Genomic DNA, 21,287 nt, shown 5'->3' with positions numbered 1-21,287 from the left:
TTCATTGTCTGTACGTGTAGTGGGCAGCATTTGTGTCAATTATGTGAGTGTGGGCAGGTTGCATGTGTGTGTAAGTTGGAGGGATATGTGTGGTACATGGGCGTGCTTATATTACCAAATTAAAAAAAAAAAACCAATAATATCATTGGTATTGATGTAAGAACCAAAATATACATGGGGCTTTTTCTTGCTAGTTTAATTTACAATTCTGAATCCGTCTGTGGGATTGCCTTCATCTGGGCTTTTTTCAAAAGCACAGATTTGTATCAAAAACAAAAACAAAATAAAGCACAAGATTGGCAGGAATTCAATGTCCAATACCTAAAAATGTTTCTAGTATCACTAAAGAAGATATACCTATTGCCTTTGATTTTTACGACCGCAATCAATTGCAATGGATACGACATATGCACAAAATGGAGTGTGATCACATCACCATCCTGCTATCCCTATTGATTCCCTTCCAGCTGATCTCCTGGGCACATTCCCCACAGATAGTTGTGCAACCAATTTTTATGCCCTGACTCCGTAGGGTTAGCATGTGTGAAAGATTAGTGCATTTCCGCCGCAATGCATAACTTCTATAAATGCTCCTGGAAGGTTCAAAGGTCCTGGACTTTGATACTGGAGGGGCCACATTGGACACTGGTGGCTTTCGCTCCGATACAGATTCATTGAGGGGTACCCGCTGCACTTCCTCCCATTCTAAAGTTTTCCTATATACTTCCCAAGCCATGTCTTGCTCTTCTTTTGAAAGCTTTTCTTCTTCATTCTCTTGCAAGCCATGTTCATGGTAATTGACAATCCAGCTACAAGATAAAAATATTTCCCCCATTAAAAAAAAGATAAAATATTTCACATTCTAGTTCCACAAGTATGTATATGTAATATGGAATGCTCAGTTTTGCCAAGCAAGAAGTCACTTCCATACAGTGAAAATATGGAACATGCAGATTGACATCTAAAACAAGTCATGATGAGCAAGCTATTATACGTTTTATCGCACGAGGAGTTGCCTATCTACATATGAGTGTGTATAAAAATCGATTCCCTTTTTCTTCAATTAATGTCGTATTCCCCAAAAATCCGGCCCACAAATCCAAAGTTAAAACAAGTCACCCATCTAGTGGAGGCTGATATCACTCTGTTACTTAAGGAAGCAATTGTACAGAGCAAAAGGCCAAAAATTTGCATTTCATGGATAGGCGAAAGTATCAACCATTTCCCAACTGACTACTATTAGAGTTATCTAGAAGGCCAAAAAACCGCATTTCATTGATAGCCAAAAGTATAGACTATTTCACAACTGACTACTACTGGAATAATCTAGAAGGTTTAGCAGATATTAGTCCTCACAGATCAGGTTCTTGTTATATATTCCTGTAAGAAATGTTGGTGAAACAGAGCTAAACCAATTAGAAGGCATAAGCGAACAAGACCAGCACAGCCATTAATTTAAGGATTCACAAAGCATGATCTCAAAATTTTCCACGAATGAATTTAGTATATTTTTTTAAAGAAGAAAAAACCATGCGCTGACGAAAAGACAACTTCCTAACATTCTAAGCCTTGAGGGAACAAAACCAGAACAACCAGGAGTGCCAAAAAAGAGAAAATTATTAAATATATGCATATTAATAAATGCTGAAGTTTGGAGATTTACCTCGGATAATGCTTTGCAAGTAAGTTTTCCATCAATCTGTCTGAAGCAAAGCCTGCATTAGAAAGTGGTTCACCCTGTTTTAGTGAATCTCCCACATGGCAAGTTGGATTTTGGTTACATGCTTGTCCATTCTCTTGGCTGTACTCGACCATAGCATCAGGATTATCATCATCACCAAATTCAAAGAGATGTAACATCTCTTCTCTAGAAATGGTCCTATGCACTTGTTGTCTATCAACCACCCTTGCAGCAAGCCCCTCCTTTGTAACCTGTTATAAAAATTCTCCTCAACAAAATCCATTGAGAAATCAGAAACCATTCTGCGCAATTCATTTTTTCATTACCTGACGCTTATATATTTTTTCTTCCATAGTTCCATGTGCCATCAGTCGATATGCAAAGACAGGTTTCTTTTGGCCATACCTGCAAAAGTGAAAGACAATAAGATTCAATTCTACACCACATGAAGTTCATCATTAGACATTCAGAATGAGAGAACATTTTCAACTTACCTCCAAGCCCGATATATAGCCTGGAGATCATATGTTGGATTCCAAGAACCATCAACAATAATCACCCGATTAGCAGCATGAAGATTAATTCCAAGAGATCCGGCTTTGGTTGAAATCAGAGTGCATTTTACTCTTTCATTCGAGGGCTCATTAAACTGCTCAACCAATTTCTGCCTTTCAGAGCTCTCTGTTCTTCCGTCAAGCCTGCTTAAAGAAGTTGCCACTATAAGACTCTTTTTGTCACAAATTATAGGTTATTTTTCATGTTCCCTAATGGTCAACCATTAAGGATACACTATTTTTTGGTCAAAATTAGAAGCGATAAATGAATGTAATGGAAATCTGGAATGCACACCTATACCAGTCTTTCCCTTTCTTCCAGAATTTCCTGCTTTTTCCATGCCTAGGAAACTTCGAAAGATAAAGTTCTATGAGATCTAACGTAGCTATGCTCTGGCTAAATACCAATGCCTTATCTCCGACATCAGAACACATGGTAAGAATGTCAAGCAGCAGAACCATTTTACCACTGTAGTCAAGTTCCCTATAATTATTTTCACGAAGTAAACCATTCCACCAATCCTGAGAAGAGAAAATAATAGGCTTTAGACTTACTGCAAGAGGTATCCGCATATCAATCAATATAGAAATGAGAGAGAATTCAGTGACAAGTTTGCAAAACTTAAAGACTCCACATTACTTGAAGTCTGGAAGCTGTAAACTGTGAAGCACGGATGCAAATGAAGATTCATTCATATGTCAATTTCACAAAGTTAAGATGTAAAGAATATGTTGCTGAATCTATGCACAACTGTGGATAATATAAAATTTTCATTTCAAATTCACATGAAAAAGTAAGAATAGTATTAATCACTAAAAGAAGCTTCAATTTATGTCAAAAATCACTAAAAGCATGCACACTCAATCGTATATGTCGCTCATACATTAGAAGCATAAAATGTGAAGGAAAAAGATGTAATACCTCCCTCCCTTTTTCCCTCCTTTTCAGAATTATCAACTTGAAGAACTTGTATTCCAAAGGTCTCACTTCTTTTCATGAAATATATTATTTTTTTGAAACACATCTATAATTATTCTCTGATGCCTTTTCTTTTAAGTTTTCAAGTATCCACATCTAATATTTGTGTATGAAATCAAAAGGCCACAGAGGAGGATAATTCACACATAAAATTACTACAAAAGAATTCATAATAAGCGAAGAACCGTATGAGCAATTAAACAAAATTTGTGACCTACAACTGGAAAACTAAAGTTGAGAAGAAAATTATTTTCAAACTCATACCTTTCGAAGAAAGCCATCATCATTTGTATTCCTTTGCTTCTCTGTCAAGTATTGAAACATAATCGTAAAAACACATTCAACTATGCACAAGTGGAACAGGAAATACCAAAATAGTACACAATTAGCCCCACCCATCTTCAACAAAATTAAAAAAAATAATGCAGAAGTGAATTTCATATATTTCAATCGCAATATTGTTATCCCACATGAGTAAGATGTGTGGAATATCACTTCTTTATAAGGGCAAGCCCACCTCTTTACAATCACCTAGGCCTTTTCCTAAACTTCGGTGAGTTGGGCTTAGCCCACTTGTTGGGCTTGGGAGGAACAAAGCCTTGTAGGCCCGATGTATCCATGGAAACCAAACAACCCAAAACAGACAATAGAGCTGGTTGTATGGGGGGTGTGGATTTCCAACATGGTATCGGAGCAATTCGGTCCAGTTGAACATGGCACAAGTGCGGGGGAGTGTTATCCTACATCAGTAAGATGTGTGGAATATCCCTTCTTTATAAGGGCAAGTCAACCTCTTTACAATCACCAAGGTCTTTTCCCAACCTTTGGTGAGTTGGGCTTGGGAGGAACAAAGCCGTGTGGGCCCGATGTATCCACGGGAACCGGACAACCCAAAATGGACAATATAGTTGGTTGTATGGGGATGTGGATTTACAACAAATATATCCTGAATTGACAGAAGATCCAAGTATCATGCATATCCATGTATCTATTACAATGACTTCTCGGTAGTTTGCAGGTCTATGGATCTAGGAGACTAGGACAACTGCTAGACATTAGAAACATTGATACCACAAAACTTCAAAAGTGACTACAGTATGAACAGGTCAAACATGGTGCAAATATCTAGGACTCTCAGTCAAACCCAAAATATGCATTCAATCAGACAGAGAATAGGAACTTAAAAGTAGTAAGTACCTCCTACAATTGTATTGTAATCAATGTTTTCATCACTAGAGATGTCATCCCCAATAAAACTCTCAGCTGCATCCTCACGCTCCATGTAGTCTTTGTTCTCCCTCCTCAAATGTAGAATCCCAGGATGGTTCCATATCTGTTATGGACCATAAGAAACAGTTGTCTAAACATAACATCGTTGCAAGATTACGAGTGTAATCATATGCACATGGATATTTACAAATCTCTTGCGTGTTTGAGTGCACTAGCCTGTGAGTGGACAATTAGAACAGGAAACTTGGCAATCTAACTAGGAAGCCGGAACATACCTGAGCCAAGGCCTGGTACCCAGCAAAAAAACTTTTCCTATTCTTTTCATTAGAAACCTTGTCGTTTGTGAATCCATGCACATCAAGAAATCTCTTGTACAGTTTCCTCTGTAATGGGGATAGCTTTACAGCCAATACATAGACTGTCTTTGGTGGCAAGTCCTTTTTCACCACACTCATATCCATCCTCTGGACAAATCCTTTTAGCTGCTCATATAGGATATGTGACCTCTGGTTCATAATTTTTACATCATCAGCCGTTGAATTAGTATGCTGGCCATTCTCTATAGGATTCTGGAAGCTGTACAGAGGAAATTCAAAATTAAGATAAATTAAAAAATTAAAAGAAGAAGATCGCAATCAGAATAATGTAGGTGATGAAATCTTGCCGGTTCCGAAACTCAGGACTGCTGCCAAGAAAACCCTCTCTTACAAAATCAACCATCTGTTCGAAAACATATCTGTTAGAACACCCGCAACATTGAACAAGAATTTTGAATGATTAGCCATCAATTAAAACTATCTGGAAAACTTACACAATAATATTCCATAAGATTGTTCTGTAGAGGTGATCCAGTTAAGGCAATCCTTCTCTGGCATTTCACTTGTTTCAATGCTTGTGTTATATCAGCCCTTGTATTCTTAATAATGTGGGCTTCATCGCAAACGAGTATATCAGGTCCATCCTGACAGATCAACAATAAATTCGGTCAAATAACTCAAAATCTAACATTGCATGTGGATTTTCAAACTAATGAGGAGCCAAGTAAATTACATGGAGTAGGCCTTATTGAAATGCTAAGTTCATAAGGCATGTAACTACTTATAATTCTTTAAGTCAATGAAAGTTACCTGCAATGCGTAAGAAATTTCTCTAGCCACGTGAAGATCTTTCATATTTCTTCCAAGAGATAAGTTCCGAAAAGCATTATAACCGATTAAAAACACACCACCCTTAGCTCTCCACTTTGCAAGCACTTCAGCTCTCCTCTCCCTGACAGTAAGTCACAAAGCCAGCAGTCATGTTAAAGAGGTAAAATTATGACCAAACTGAAAGATCTTAGTCAATGTCTGAGAAAAAGAAACCAATTATTTTTCCTAGGTGTTATACAAGACAATTTCATTTGACCTCGCCTAGTGTGAACATGCAAGGGTTAGTTTATGTCTATACGTCTACTCATTATCTGTTAAAGGAGGTGGGGTCCGTCATTGTTTGCCGAATTTCACGCAAATTACTACCCTCAACATCCCAGATAAAGGGAAAGAAAGACAATTAAGCAGATAGTCAATCAAACTAGCTTAATGATTCTCTTAAAAGGGGAAAGAAAGTTAAAAAAAGCTTAATGATTCTTTGTCCAGAAAACGTAGAAGCACCATATCTACCCTCCCCAACCATATCAAACTTAATGTTCTCTCCACCTTCTAAGATAGTATCACCCCATTAGGTATGCAGTATATTCAGCCCTTGGTCATACCGACATTTTGTGCAATTGTTGGGGAAATTTTCGAATTGAGTTCAAACAAATTCTTACTGCGGGACATCAATTGAAGTAAGGATTCCAGCAATATTTGGAAGAATCATCCACAAAAACAGCATAAATAAAGAAAACATACACATAAAAAAACGAAGAAAAATATTAACTTCTAATCAAAGAATTTGAACTATCACCATCTAACTCTTTTGGCTTGTGGCTTTCCTTTTAACTTAGGAATAGAATCACATATGTATCATTTCACAACTGTTTCTGCTTTCACAAGATCTTGACACCGTTCAAATAAAGCTATCAAATAAGTATTTCAAGGCATCCTTATCACTTCAGACCTCTGATAGCCCCTCTTATTTTTATTTTTATAACTCAGACCTAAGAAGTTGGATGAAATGAAAAAGTTTGTGGCTTTTATGCGACCAAAAAATCCCCTTGAAATTAAAAAGGAAATTGCATAGGTTTGCTGCACACCCTGCAATGATGTAAGGTACAAAATGTTGTGCTATTAAGAGACAACATGCCCTAAGAATGGGTATCGCAAAAATGGGAATGTTGCATTGGATGTACAGAAAGACATGGAAGAATAGGGTAAGAGACAATACTGTTTAATTAAGGATAAGAGTAACCAATCGAAGATTGGATGCAAGAAAATCGCCAAGGTTTGAGCATGTAAAATGTACAAATATTGGGGTGGTAAAGTGTAATACCACGTGATACTAAAAGGAAAATAGGAAAGGACAGGAACTCTAAGGAATTAGTCAAGATTGTTTTTGGTGGGGGAATTCATGCAATAGATTCTCACTAACAAATTCATATAACTAACCTCAATCTTGTTTGGGATAAAAGCTTTAATTATGATGACAATTTGGACCTAAGTCATGCATGGTTCACCGCAAATTAAAATTAATTAACAAGATGTATCATTTTCTTTCTGCTCAGCAGAGATTCAGGTTTCTAATTGATGAGCAAACAAATTTACACCAGATGAAAATCAACCAATCTCGCTAAGAAAATAAGTACAGTAACAAATCAACACCATCCTGTCAAGATGTATAGCAGATATCTTAATCAAGACATTTGCTTCAAAAGACTCACCTACAAGAATCCCAATAATGTGATAAAAAGGCACATAAGGAATACATTATATGCACAAGATAAACATAAGCAAATAGTATACTAAAAGTTCCTGCAAAGTAAAAAAATAAGGATAACTGATAAGAAAAGCATTAAAACATAAAGAAACCTTGAAACATCTTCAAGCATGAAGACACGAAGAGGCTTCACTTCTGAAGGCCTCCACTTCATGAACTCATGTCGCCAATTATGAAGCACATTCACAGGCGTCACAATAAGTGCTGTTTTTAATCCCAAATCAACACTTCTCATTGCAGTGTACAAGAAAGCTATGACCTGCAAATACATTAATGGATTTTAGACCCACTACCTATATCAACTAGAAAAGAAGAAAGAAGGAAATAAAACATTTAAGATGTAAAATCCTTATCAAAGTAAAAAACATAGAATGAGACTACCAGTTTTTTAATAAGCAATAACTTAGTTAAAAAGTACAAGCACAATTGACCCAAGAAATAGGTGCATTTATGCACAAAGGAACTGAAAGATGATAAACTCCAAAACTAGAACACGAAGTGGGAGGGAAAGATAGAAAGCACAAGCAAAAGTTCTAATCACAAAATGCAGTAACTAATAAAGAAAATGAAATACCTGAAAAGTTTTACCGAGACCCATCATATGAGCTAGAATACAGCCAAGACCTTTATCACCGGCCCTCACTTTTCTAATTGATTGTATAATATTTTCCCACATAAATCTAATCCCTGTTACCTGCAATAATAATAAAAGGAAATAAAACTATCGTAACATTTACCGTCATGATCAAAAAAGTGAAACAAGGGGGAGCATATCTGAGTCAACGAAGAAGTTCAAGTGAAGGCATCCCCACAGTGATCCCTACTCTACAGATTACACAACCGATCCCATATTCCCATCATGTGCCAAATAAATAAATATAGCTATTGCAGCAGTCTGACTGAAGAGACACTACTGCAAGTGGGACAGTTTGAAAGCATGCCTGTCACCAATTTATGGACGGATAAAGTTTAAGAACGACCGACAATAAGAAAACATTACATTGAATTAGGGGGAGTTTAGCCAGCAGCAATCAACCCATGTAACATTACATTAGGTACCAATATGGGAACGGCAATTAAATAAAGTAGCAAAAAATTCCAACCCATTTGAAAAAAACCTATGAGGAATTCATTTCAAAAATTTTTATTCAAGCATAAACGAAACCTGATGAGCTTTCAGTTTAGACGATATGCTTTGAGGAATTCGCACAGCTTCTTCCCCATTCTCCCTCACAACGTTCACTATATAACCTGTCTGGACATCACCAAGCACTTCGACACTAGCACCTTCCGGTAATTTTCTATTGCAGTTCAAAGAGCTCATCATCTGGGATTTTTCAGAAAACTGTACTTGCAAGGACTTCAAACGCTCTTGACGCTCCTGCATATATTGAGAATAGCATGCATTACTCGGTACCAGACTACCACATTTGACTATAAACATCAACCAAACACAAGGCACCTTTTCAATTGCAATTTTCCTTTTGGTCTCTTCCCCTAATTCAGCATCATCAAGGATCCTTCGTATTTTCTTTTTCTGCTTTCTCTTCGAGCTGATATGCAAATAAAAGAATTTAATATTCATATCAAAGAAATTAGCATCATAACATGTTGGTTGGTCCAGCATAGTTCAAACTTGGAATCTTGTCATTAATGTCAACATGAACAGTATAATAGGCAAAACTAATGCAAGAAAAGGACACCTTGATCAATCAATCAAAGTGATTTATATAATTTCTACTAGTTACTAATTCTTGATTTTACAAACTTTAGTACCATTATTGAGCAGTTAAACCCAGCAACATTAAGTTTTCATTAACGTAGGTACAAACTTCTATTAATAAAGAAAAACCATCACCGATGCAATTTTAGTTGGATATTGTTAGAATATATGGGGGTAATTGAGTCATTGTACATGTATATGGGGGTAATTGAGTCATTGTACATGTATTTTAGAATATACTAGATTGTATTTAGTGCTGTAAAAGGAATTGAAAGAGTGTGAAATAAAAAAAAAGAGATGAAAGCTTTCAAGAAAGAGCTTCTCTCGTAACATGGTATCGGAGCCGATTGCGTCGATCGCGATTGTGCCTTGGTGGTTGCAAGTAAGTTTCTGTTTGGTTTTGGTTTTCTTCTTCGTTCTGGTCTGGTAGCGTTGAAGAACTCACAGTCTTAGTTTTCTTCTCTGTTCGGATCTGGAAGTGTTGAAGCAATCACCTTCTCTCTTCTTGGTTCTGTTTCTGGAGTCTGGTTTCTGTTTCCAGTGGTGGATTCGACTCAGATTCAGTGCCTAGTGCGACTGATCTGGTTGTGCATTTTTTTTTTCTGCGCAGTTGCACAAATCTTTGTGTGTTCTGTTTCTCGGCTTTATTCGGGTGTGTGAGCAGATATTTGTGCTGGTGATCTATTTCTGTGGGTTAGTGAGAGTGTTTGCAAGTCCAAATCAGTGCTGGTGATTTCTGTGTGTATTTCTGCTGGTGATTTCTGTGGGTGTGTGTATTTCTGTGGGTGCTGGTGATTTCTGTGGGTGCTGGTGATTTATTTCTGTGGGATAGTGAGAGTGTTTGCAAGTCCAAATCAGTGCTGGTGAATTCTGTGTGTATTTCTGTGGGTGCTGGTGATTTCTGTGGGTTAGTAACAGTGTTTGCAAGTTAGTGACAGTGTTTGCAACTCAAAATCAAAGCTGGTGATTTCTGTGGGTTAGTGACAGTGGTTGCAACTCAAAATCAAAGCTAGTGAATTGATTTTTGGTTGTTCTGGTTGTTTTTATTACACAGACTATTGATTTCTTTGATCTGTTTGTCATGGCTGGTCCTAGTGAGACGAAGACATTTACTGAGATTATCACCGCTGGGCATCGTATTACTGATAGAAAACTAAATGGTGTCAATTATAGTCAATGGAAAAGGGTGATTAGAAGATATCTTTCAAGCATTGATATGGAGAACCACTTGACTGAAAACCCACCAACAGAGCCTCGAGCAAGGACTCAATGGCAGAAAGAAGATGATAAATTGTTTACCATGATTCAGCACACTATGGAACATTCTATTGACGACATGGTCGGGCATTGTGATACTGTCTGTGAGTTATGGCAATATTTGGAGTCCCTATATTCCAGCAAGCAGAACTTGTCCCATGTTCATGATTTGTTATCTGGTTTGTATCGTGCTGATCAGAAGGGGCGAACCTTGGTTGAATATTATACTGATTTTAAGCGAATGTTTGAGGAGAAGAGGACCTTATATCCCATAATAGCTGATGTGAAGAAAATGCAAGAACAAGAGGAGGAGATCATGGTTCAGTGCTTCCTTGCAGGGTTGGAATCCGAGTATGATGTGGCTCGGTCTCAAATCCTTACAGGCTCCACTCTTCCGTCACTAGCTGAGGTGTTCTCTCGGCTGCGCAAAGTCTGTAAGGATGGTAAAGAATCTGGAGTCTCTGCTGGTTCTGGTGATACTTCTGCTTTATTGGGCTGGACACCACCAGTTGGTGGTAATAGAGGTGGTCGTAGTAGTGGTCGAGGAGTACGTGGAGGGGGTCGTGACAATGGAGGACGTGGAGGTCCCAGGACATGCTATTATTGTGGAGAGCAGGGTCATTTGAAGGAAAATTGTTGGAAATTGAATGGTAAACCATCACCGCGGTTTGCCAATGCTGTTACTCAGGAGGGTCTTTTGCCTACTCCTACTGGGGCTGTGCCTTCTTCCATAGCACCTAGACCTGATGGTCATATCATGATTTCAACTGATGAGTATGCTCGGTTTGCTCAGTTTCAAGCTACCCAGTCTACTGCCAACCTTGTTCAGTCAGGTAATCCAACTGCATGTCTTTCTTCGTCCTCCGGTGCTTGGGTCATTGACTCTGGAGCCACCGATCACATGACTAGCAATACAGGTATTCTTTCTTCATTTCAATCCTCTCCCACTCTGCCAAATGTTACTCTAGCTGATGGTTCTAATGTTCCTGTACTTGGTAGTGGTACAGCCTCACCTACTTCCACCTTATCTCTATCTTCTGTTTTGTGCTTGCCTCATTTTCCTTTTAATCTATTATCAGTGAGTAGAATCACTCATGCTTTACATTGTTCTGTTCATTTCTTTCCTGATCATTGTGTGTTCCAGGATCTGGTGACGAAGAAGATTATTGGTAGAGGTCGTGTGTCTAATGGTCTATACGTTCTTGCTGCTGATTGTTCACCAGTGCCACGACCAATTGCTTCCATTAGTGCTACCTCAGTCTATCAATTGCATTGCCAGTTTGGACATCCTTCGTTAAATGTTTTAAAGTGTCTTTGTCCGTCTTTAGGTTCAGTGTCTCCATTAGAGTGTGAGGCGTGTCAGTTTGCTAAACATCATAGGGCGTCTTACATTCCTCGAGTCAATAAACGGGTTGCGTCCCCCTTTGAACTAGTTCATTCAGATATTTGGGGTCCTTGTCCAGTTGTGTCTCAATCTGGATTTCGTTATTTTGTTACTTTTGTTGATGACTTTTCCCGAGTAACTTGGTTATATTTAATGAAAAAACGTTCTGAGTTATATTCTATATTTTGTGCCTTTCATGCTGAAATTAAAACTCAAAATAATGGTTCTCTTCGCATTCTACGTAGTGACAATGCCAAAGAGTATTTCTCTGACCCTCTTTCTTCTTATCTTGTTCAGAATGGTATTGTTCATCAGTCATCATGTGTTGTCACTCCACAACAAAATGGAGTGGCTGAAAGAAAAAATCGTCATTTGATGGAAGTTGCCAGAGCCTTATTATTTCATATGAAAGTTTCTAAGAATTTTTGGGCTGATGCTGTCCATACTGCATGTTATTTAATCAATCGTATGCCCTCTTCGATTCTAGATGGTCATATACCTTATTCTGTTCTGGTTCCCTCTCAGCCTCTCTTTTGTCTTCCCCCACGTATATTTGGTTGTGTGTGTTTTGTGCAGGATATCCGACCTAAGGTTACTAAACTTGACCCGCGTTCTCTGAAATGTATTTTCTTGGGATACTCTCGTCATCAAAAAGGGTATCGTTGTTTCTCTCCTGATCTAGGTCGATATTTAATCTCAGCTGATGTTACCTTCTTTGAATCTACCCCTTATGTCAGTGGTGCTTCTGCATCCTTTTTTGCTCCCGACGATGATTTTCTTGTCTACCGTGTATCTGGAGAACCTTTTCTTCCTGAGTCTTCTCGTCCTCCTATTACTCAGACATATTCTCGACATAGCTGGCATCGTCCTGCGGCACCATCTATAGTGAATTCTCCAGTGGCACCTATGGACGACCTTGACACTCAACCTTCACCGACATCTTCATCTCCAGATCCGAATCCTTCTGCTCCTGATGCTAGTCTTGATTTACCTATTGCTCTTCGTAAAGGTAAACGTTCTTGTACCTATCCTATCTCTTCATTTGTTTCTTATAACAGTCTATCTCTTGTCTCCCAATCTACTATTTCTTCTCTCGATTCTACTCCTGTTCCTAAGTCTGTTTCAGAGGCTCTTGATCATTCTGGGTGGCGGCAAGCAATGGAGGATGAGATGTTTGCTCTTAAGGAGAATGGTACATGGGATCTTGTTTCTCTCCCCACAGACAAACATGCTATTGGTTGTAAGTGGGTTTTCACTATTAAAGTGAATCCCGATGGTTCTGTGGCCCGTTTGAAGGCTCGGTTAGTGGCAAAAGGCTATGCTCAGACATATGGCGTTGATTATTTGGAGACTTTTTCTCCAGTTGCCAAGATTGCTTCTATTCGCTTATTTATTTCTCTTGCTGCTATCTATCACTGGCCTTTACATCAGTTAGATGTTAAGAATGCATTTCTGCATGGTGATTTGCTTGAAGAGGTCTACATGGAGCAACCACCTGGGTTTGTTGCTCAGGGGGAGTCTGGGAAAGTATGTTTTCTTCGGAAATCATTATATGGGTTGAAACAGTCTCCCCGTGCTTGGTTTGGTAGATTCAGTGAAGTGGTCATTGAGTTTGGGATGTGCCGAAGTGCTCTTGATCACTCTGTCTTCTACAGACAATCTGAGTTCGGTTGTATTCTTCTAGTGGTTTATGTTGATGATATTGTGATTACTGGGAGTGATAGTATGGGTATTAGTGCTCTTAAGTCCTTTCTTCACACTAAATTTCAAACAAAGGATCTTGGACCTCTCAGATACTTCTTGGGCATTGAAGTGTCACGTAGCAAGCAAGGTATCTTCCTATCTCAGAGGAAATATGTCCTTGATATACTTAGTGAGACAGGTTTGACTGATGTTAAACCTTGTGAGGCACCTATGGTGCCTAATGTGAAACTGGCTGCTGAAGATGGTGTTCTACTTGCTGATCCAGAACAATATAGGCGATTAGTTGGGAAACTTAATTACCTTACAGTGACGCGTCCAGATATTGCTTTCCCAGTAAGTGTGGTTAGTCAGTTTATGTCATCTCCTCGAGCATCTCACTGGGATGCAGTTATTCATATCTTGAAGTATCTAAAGGGTGCTCCAGGTCGAGGTATTGTTTATAGGAATCGTGGTCACAGTAGAGTAGAAGGAACAGGTTGTGGTTTTCTTTATAAAGATCATGATAATCTTGGAGTAGAAGGATTCTCTGATGCTGATTGGGCGGGATGTCCTATAGACAGGCGGTCTACTACAGGTTATTGTGTCTTTATTGGAGGAAATTTGATATCATGGAAAAGTAAGAAACAAAATGTAATTGCACGGTCGAGTGCTGAGTCTGAATATAGAGCCATGGCTCAATCTATTTGTGAACTTATGTGGGTGCGTCACTTGCTTGAGGAAATTGGTATGAAAGACTCGACTCCCATGCGATTGTGGTGTGATAATCAAGCAGCTATTCATATTGCTTCTAACTCAGTGTTTCATGAGCGTACGAAACATATCGAAGTTGATTGTCACTTTATTCGAGAGAAACTCCAACAAGGAATGGTTCGTCTTAACCATATTAGAACTGGAGATCAAATAGCCGACATATTTACTAAAGCTCTACCAGGGAGCCGAATAACTGATATTTGTAACAAGTTGGGCATGATTGATATCTATGCTCCAACTTGAAGGGGGGTGTTAGAATATATGGGGGTAATTGAGTCATTGTACATGTATATGGGGGTAATTGAGTCATTGTACATGTATTTTAGAATATACTAGATTGTATTTAGTGCTGTAAAAGGAATTGAAAGAGTGTGAAATAAAAAAAAGAGATGAAAGCTTTCAAGAAAGAGCTTCTCTCGTAACAGATATAAATTGGTGAATCAAAATTAATCAAGCAAAGCCATCACCAGAATTATTACGCTGACAAAATTCAAGTCCAATCTAAGCATAAAAATATATGGATTTCCTCTTCCCCTTTACTATTTCCTGATTAAGGCCTTATGGTTTAGAAATATTAGCATTAAACGATAGACTTAAGAAAAGTTCCCAAAACCTTCCCTTAGACAGGCCAAAGAGTGTGTGTGAACAACCAAATCATCATGCTTTGACGAAATGAAAGAACAAAACAAAACTTCATCATTGAATGATTGGAAAAAGAAAAAAAAACACCTGATTGCAATATTGTCGTCTGCTTCTGAATTTTCAGAATCACTATCAGAACTAGAAGCCATTTGATCTCGAGATCCAAGTGCTCTCTCCAACTCTGACGTCAAACTTTGCAAAAGATCCGGAGAGCAGCAACAACATTGCCAGCCAGAAGAATGGACCTCGGACAAGGCTTCCTCACCAATATTCCTCTTTATACAGGTGATGCAAAATAATGTCTTGCATGACTTACAACTTATTAAGTCACTGCTTTGTCCACACCATACACAATAGCACTCAGAGCATTCAGGATCCTGCCACATTGAAAAGGTCAAAAATTATTCCAACTACACAAAAAATTATATAGCGATCTACCCTGTTACGGTAGTGTTTATCACTTAGAAAGCATTTGTTGACAGAAATATGGTGAATACAGAGAAGGCGTTGTGCGGCTTGTCCCAAATTAGGGTTGCCAGATTGTCATATATTGATCTAAAACAATAAAGGGAAAATTACAGTAATATGATACAAATGTCCAACATTGCATAGATAGGGGTCTTGTGATCTATTGATAAGGGGGACAAATGCCTTCCTCAATCAGCTAACAAGTTTTATAGGTAATGGCCTATTGGGCTTGTTGGTTACAACCAGCCCATATATGGGTAGTGGTTGGGCTTGTGTGGTTGTATGGGCCTGCTAGGTGTGTGTATGGGCGATTGGGCGCGCACCTAGCCTGGTTCTTAACATAATACCCCTGTACAGAATATAAACTATTTACATCATCATTCTATACCATTAATGTTTTCTTGTGAAATATCAAATTGAATATCGAATAAGTACATTAACAAATGCAGAAATAGAATTAAATACATACCGTTACACACATTTTTTCTTCTAACAACCTTTCACAGTCCCTGCAAATAATTACTTTCAGAAGCGGATGTGGGTGCACTTCAACAGCCATTTTATCACAGGCAGTACATTGAAACATTGCATCCAGACCCTGCACAGGAAGAGAATTAGCACCAACTGAATCATCAACATTCACTCACAAAACTGTTTGATCCCCCATTTTAGTCAAACTCCCATTGGACTTGTCACTCACCTGCTCAGCTTCAGCATCACCATCTATGATAACTGTCCGACTCTTCTTATTATCAATATTGAGATCCTCACTTTCATTTGAACGCTTGGATCCTCTAGATTCAGTAGAAGCAACTGACAATGTACCATTATCAATAAGTTTTTCCTCCATAATTTTAGAAGTTTCAAAAATTCCAACACCATGCCTGTCCCGATTTTTGCAGACCCCTTCATCGTTTTTAGGCAAATCTTCGCCAGATTCACAGGTTTGCACATTTGAAACAGAGTATGGCACACACAATGGCTCATCCAAGCTGCCGTTTAACATCCAATCACCAGAGCCAATTTCCTTAGGACCATCATCCTGGGTGAACAGAAAAAGGCACTGCTTCAAAAGGTTGGAACTTGGAACATGAGAAGTTAACTCATTCGTCAGTACTTAAAAAGGTGCCTTCAGGAATATAGTCATGTCCATTATATACAATTCTAACGTTTTCATCTAATTATTTTAGAATCATTTCATCTTGTCCTACAATTATACCCATTAGACTTCAAAAACTCAACCCAGACCAACTCATTAAACATTTACTCATATTAAAAGTGAAACATGCAACTCGTAAAACTACTTATAATGCATTTGGCTGACGGGCATGAGGGTGGGAATGGAAGGAGTGCAAGGCTGAGAATAGTCATGTTTGATATGCATGGAGAATGAGAAAGAATGAGAATGAGAATCCAAGTTGTGTATGTTAGTATGGTAGAATAACGGGTGGAATGCTTGTGAGAACATTATTACATGACTGTAACACCCTCGTCTGGTGTCCCCAACATAAATTTGTCCCAATCATGTAATTTCATTTCCATTTCATATCTCAAATCTTGATTATGTAAATTTTCAAAAATACCAGTTAACACCCAAAAGAAATTCAATTACAAACTTCCAATTTGAAACAAAATTACTAAATGCAAAAGAAGCGCAAGTTGATTTTAATTAACATTTTCAAATCCTAAATCATGGAACTAAGCTCTTTCGTGAAAAGAAATTAAAGGCAATCAGTAAACCATAAAGCAAATAATTATGAGGCAAAAATCATTATTATTTGTTTCCCAAAATGAATCTCATCAGGAATCAAATAAATTCACACTAAAAACACTACAATTGTTTGTAACAGAGAAGACAACCATGATGCAAAAGAAAATTGAAAAAGAATATTCCTAAACTAAGATTTGAACCCATGTAACTACTAATGACAAACACTAATTACCAGAGAAGAAAACTATGATGCAAAAGGTTACAAATTGTTTTGGACAATGTAGTGACGAGAATCAAAGCAAGAATTCAATGGCGAATGCAGACAATAACTAAAGCAATGCCTTCTGCAGGACATTGAATCCAAGAATAATCAAACAAAATCCAAGAATGCTAAAATTCATGCAGCGGTAAAGATGTAACAATAATTTAAAGGCTGTCTCTGATTCCCAAATTAGACGAAGAGGGTTTGCATGCAAAAATTCAAATAATGGAAATGAAGTATGATTGGAGGAATAAAATAGAAATAATTACTTTAGACAAATTATATGGCCAAACCAACACAACGGTGAAATGCTTGAACATCATACCTGTTTAAATCTCTTCCGATGTCTCCTCTGTTTCAAACGAAGTCGAAGCTTCTGGTCCTTACTTGCATCATCTTCTTCCTTGACCTATCAATGAACAAAATGCATAAGACTTATTGTCGGCACAGTTAGGAAGAGAAAGAAAGCAAATCGTAAAATCACTACCATGAAAACCAATAAACAGTCAATTGCATCATGCAGTTTCTATGGCTAGATCTGAGCTGGCAAGATTTCGGCAAGTGAAGATGCACATAAGGATTGACATACATTCAGATGTGACAGCTACTCATTTAAACAAACACACATGTGAAAATCAAAGCAATGACCATGTATTGAGAGCATTTTCAACCATGAATAATAATAGCCCTCAAATAAAATTTTGTTGCACAGATGTACACCACAATGTCGATCAAACAAATGCTTTAACAGGACAGTAAGAAACAACAATTCAATATTGAAAAACACAATCATAAGAATATCACTGTCAAAAAAAGAAAAATATAAAAAAAATGAGCAAAGTAGCTAGGCAGACCTTTCTGTAATTTTTTCTTTGCTCTTCTGAAAGGATAAGCTCTTTTTCATTTGCTATGGCATCTGCAACAAATGGATCATTGAAATCACCATCAATGTCATCAATCTCCTCCACCTGAAACACAAATTTCCTTATTGACATCAAATGAATAATCAAGAATAGATAGGCAATGGAAAAAAACAATATATATATATATATATATAACACAGTTATACACAGACACACCCCATTGCACTCTCAGCTAAAGTTTAGAAAGAAATAGTCAGTTCTGCATGACTCAGTTCAACAATCAGTTCTCAGCAGACATCCGTGCCGTAGCTTCTAATTTGGTGGGATCGACTTGGGTTATGGCATGGCCAGGTACATTGAAAGAGAGAAGTGCCAGATCTTTAACACATCTTAATGAGAACCACAGGAAAATGGTTGTGTTGACTCCTTGTGAAGTTATGAAAAATTTGTAGGATATGAAAGGGGAAGAAAGAATCTTTGAGGCATTGATTCTTTTTGGGGTAAATTTTATATAAGTAGCTACTACTTACTAGACTTACTCTTTGGTAGATGGGACAAAATGATCTATGGTGCAGAACATAAATGGATGTGATTGATCTAATCTCTATCTTGAATATCTTGATCATGATTGGTGGCAACCCCTTGTTGCTCCTAATAATATGGTTCTGTTTTTCCATTCCAGAAATTTATTTTTTTTTGAATTATTAGAATTATTTAATTAGGTAGTGCCAGCATAATATGTTTTTCTTTGAAGTGTAATCGTAAATATTTATGAGTCATTTTATTTATTTTCCTAATAGCAAGTATTCTCCTAGCGCCTATAAAAACGTGTGTAGCTCCTCTTAAACCAAAAGATTTTCTAGAATAAGTAATAATTTTTTGGGAAGTTCCATGGCTTGTGTGTCTCTCTGTTTGGCTTCAATATTTAGTTCATTGCACAGGTCACATGCCTAGTGACACTTGATTTTTCATATTATGATTACCCTCTACTCCCCACATTATTCTGATATTGCTATAATAACACCATGTAACTGTCCGCGACACTATTGTCCAAAAGGTTGCCATGTTCTCAAGTTTTAAAAACCCTTAACCCTTTTCTCCTCCAACCTTTTAAGTCCCACGTCCCTTATTTTCCTAAGCCATATCATCAAGAGCATGATTTATTTTTAAATACAAAAGGCTGGTTACAAAAAGAAGCAATGCAAAATTTCCACTCTTAATATTACTGCATACAAAAATCATAGCTTTATAAAATTGAAAAGCAATAACAGATCATCAGCTAGTTTTATGACAGCCATTAGTAAATCGGCTTCTTATAAGATATGATATAAAGAAAAAACAAATAAGAAAACTGACAAAACTAGGATAATTTCAAGGTTATTGTCATCCTCTGAACTAAGTATATTGACAAACCAATTAAAAAAAGTATAGTTATTGTACAGCAATTTAAAATAGATATATTTATTGTAGAGCCAGATACCTTGGAAATGATGAAAGCAGCATTCATATAAGATAGGAAGTTAACAATCAACATTAAATTTGTAACCTCATTGACTCCAGGAAATTTGATTCCCATCATTGCAGCTTGCTGTGGAGTGCTGGCCAAGTAAACAGAAGCCCAATGCTTGCTGCCAAATGAAATGTGATCCTCAGAAACTCCCTCAGAGAATATTTTGTTGAGAGAGCACCAATCAACCTCTGAGTTGTTTGTAATTGCATCCTTTCTTTCATCAGTAGCAAGTTTTTTCTGCAGAAATCCACTAGCACCTTCCTCCAATAGTTTACCATGCCGTCTGAAACCAGAACATGGTTTCATTTAATCACATAAACCACTGCAGAATTCATAATGCCAGAAGCTATACCTTCTTACTGGCCTCTGAATTTGAAGATAATTCTCAGCATCAGCCACTGACTTTGTACATTCAGTTGTCACCTGAGATCCTACCCAATGTGCCCTTTTTTTCCAAGCCTCAGTGTGGCAAACATTAGGAGCTTGACTTTCGATCATCTTATAAAGGCTTGGCAGCTCGATACCTGCTCCATCAAGTTGTTCCTGTCCATAGATGCATAAATATGTAAAGCCACAAAAGGAAAACATAATAAGCACATTTGGCACTCGCATTAAGAACCAAAATTATTTTACTAAAATTTGAAAATAGAAGCAGACCAACAAATGAGCACTCTCAGTCTCAAGCTCATCAAGCACATCTTCCCACTCTTCTATTAAAGTGGTCATTTCATCTGCAACAGCAGTCTCCAACTGTGGACAACCAAGCAAAAACCATTAGTGACACACAAAGGTGACAGAATTAAAAGAAGTAAACATGGGGTAGAGAATCGTACCTCATCCCCGTCAAGAGTTTGTGCCAACTCCTCTCTCACTTCACTTTCAACTTTCGCAAGGGACTCCTTTTCAAGTGCTTCTTGAGCCTCTGCAGCCTAATATGAGAATGTGATAAACCCGCTCTCAACCTAATGAAATGCAAAATAGAAATACTGAGTCAAAAAATAAATACCTTACTCTCAACCTCCAAGAAGTCTGAAATTAACTCTTGTATCTCTTCCTCAGTCAAAGGCTCCTGCCCAACGACGAAGAAAGTAGAAAAAAACACAAAAATCAAGGGTTTTTCTATTTATGAACCATGAAAGTAGAAATCCAAACAGCAGCAGTTCTTCCGACAAAAAAAATATTTCGAAAATTCGCCACACTTCAGTGACTTGCCTCAGTATGCAATCCGTCATCTGGTTCAGCTACTGAAGCTACATCATCATCGTCTGAATCGACAATAAACGAATCGCTTGAGGAATTCTCGGTCTCTTCCAATGGGTCGTGTTTTTCCTCCATCGTCCCGTGCGAAAGTCAGACTCTGTCAGAGCGGCTCAAGCAAGCAACGGTTAGTCAATGCTTCCTTGATGCTTTTGCAGTAATGCCGCGATCAGTCGAATCAAGAAGACGCATCGATAATCGATAAATACCATCGAAGGACAATGTTTCAATTTTGAATGTGTTCTGTCATGAATTTTAAAAAGGGAAACCAAACCTTAACCTAACTCTTAACGTGCCGGTTCATTTGCCATATAGGGTGCGTTTGGTTACGGGTAAAGAAACGACAATACATTGGTTAAGATTTACAACAATAAAGCTCACAGCCAAACAGCTTCTTAA

The 21,287-nt window shown here is 37.8% G+C and overlaps 1 protein-coding gene across 1 annotated transcript; it reads right to left on the bottom strand.

The window, feature by feature from the left end:
- Positions 1–125: 125 nt before the first annotated feature.
- Positions 126–21,146, bottom strand: LOC120016887 (protein CHROMATIN REMODELING 20). Its single transcript, XM_038869856.1, has 26 exons — positions 20,844–21,146; positions 20,638–20,700; positions 20,465–20,560; positions 20,289–20,381; positions 19,984–20,174; positions 19,668–19,914; positions 18,113–18,226; positions 17,584–17,667; positions 15,986–16,327; positions 15,755–15,883; positions 14,905–15,194; positions 8,820–8,910; positions 8,523–8,738; positions 7,932–8,051; positions 7,450–7,616; positions 5,572–5,713; positions 5,256–5,405; positions 5,109–5,164; positions 4,720–5,020; positions 4,412–4,547; positions 3,479–3,519; positions 2,531–2,757; positions 2,176–2,379; positions 2,008–2,086; positions 1,664–1,932; positions 126–809 (listed from the first exon to the last, which is right to left on the bottom strand). Exons 1-26 carry the CDS (start codon positions 20,964–20,966, stop codon positions 428–430), a joined length of 4,353 nt encoding a protein of 1,450 aa, XP_038725784.1. The 5' UTR covers positions 20,967–21,146; the 3' UTR covers positions 126–427.
- Between the last annotated feature and the right edge of the window lie 141 nt (positions 21,147–21,287).

This window comes from Tripterygium wilfordii, chromosome 15 (genome assembly GCF_013401445.1).
Source record: "Tripterygium wilfordii isolate XIE 37 chromosome 15, ASM1340144v1, whole genome shotgun sequence".
NCBI lineage: Eukaryota > Viridiplantae > Streptophyta > Magnoliopsida > Celastrales > Celastraceae > Tripterygium > Tripterygium wilfordii.
Note: the sequence above shows the minus strand (reverse complement) of the source record. Positions and strands in the feature narration are given on the sequence as shown.

Bases quoted from the DNA above. Each gene is read 5' to 3' on its own strand.
- LOC120016887 (XM_038869856.1), bottom strand. From the start codon at position 20,966: ATGGAGGAAAAACACGACCCATTGGAAGAGACCGAGAATTCCTCAAGC. The intron at 19,915-19,983 runs GTATAGCTTCTG...TTCTGGTTTCAG, and splicing joins ATTCAGAGGCCAGTAAGAAG to ACGGCATGGTAAACTATTGG. The intron at 4,548-4,719 runs GTATGTTCCGGC...GGTCCATAACAG, and splicing joins GGTACCAGGCCTTGGCTCAG to ATATGGAACCATCCTGGGAT.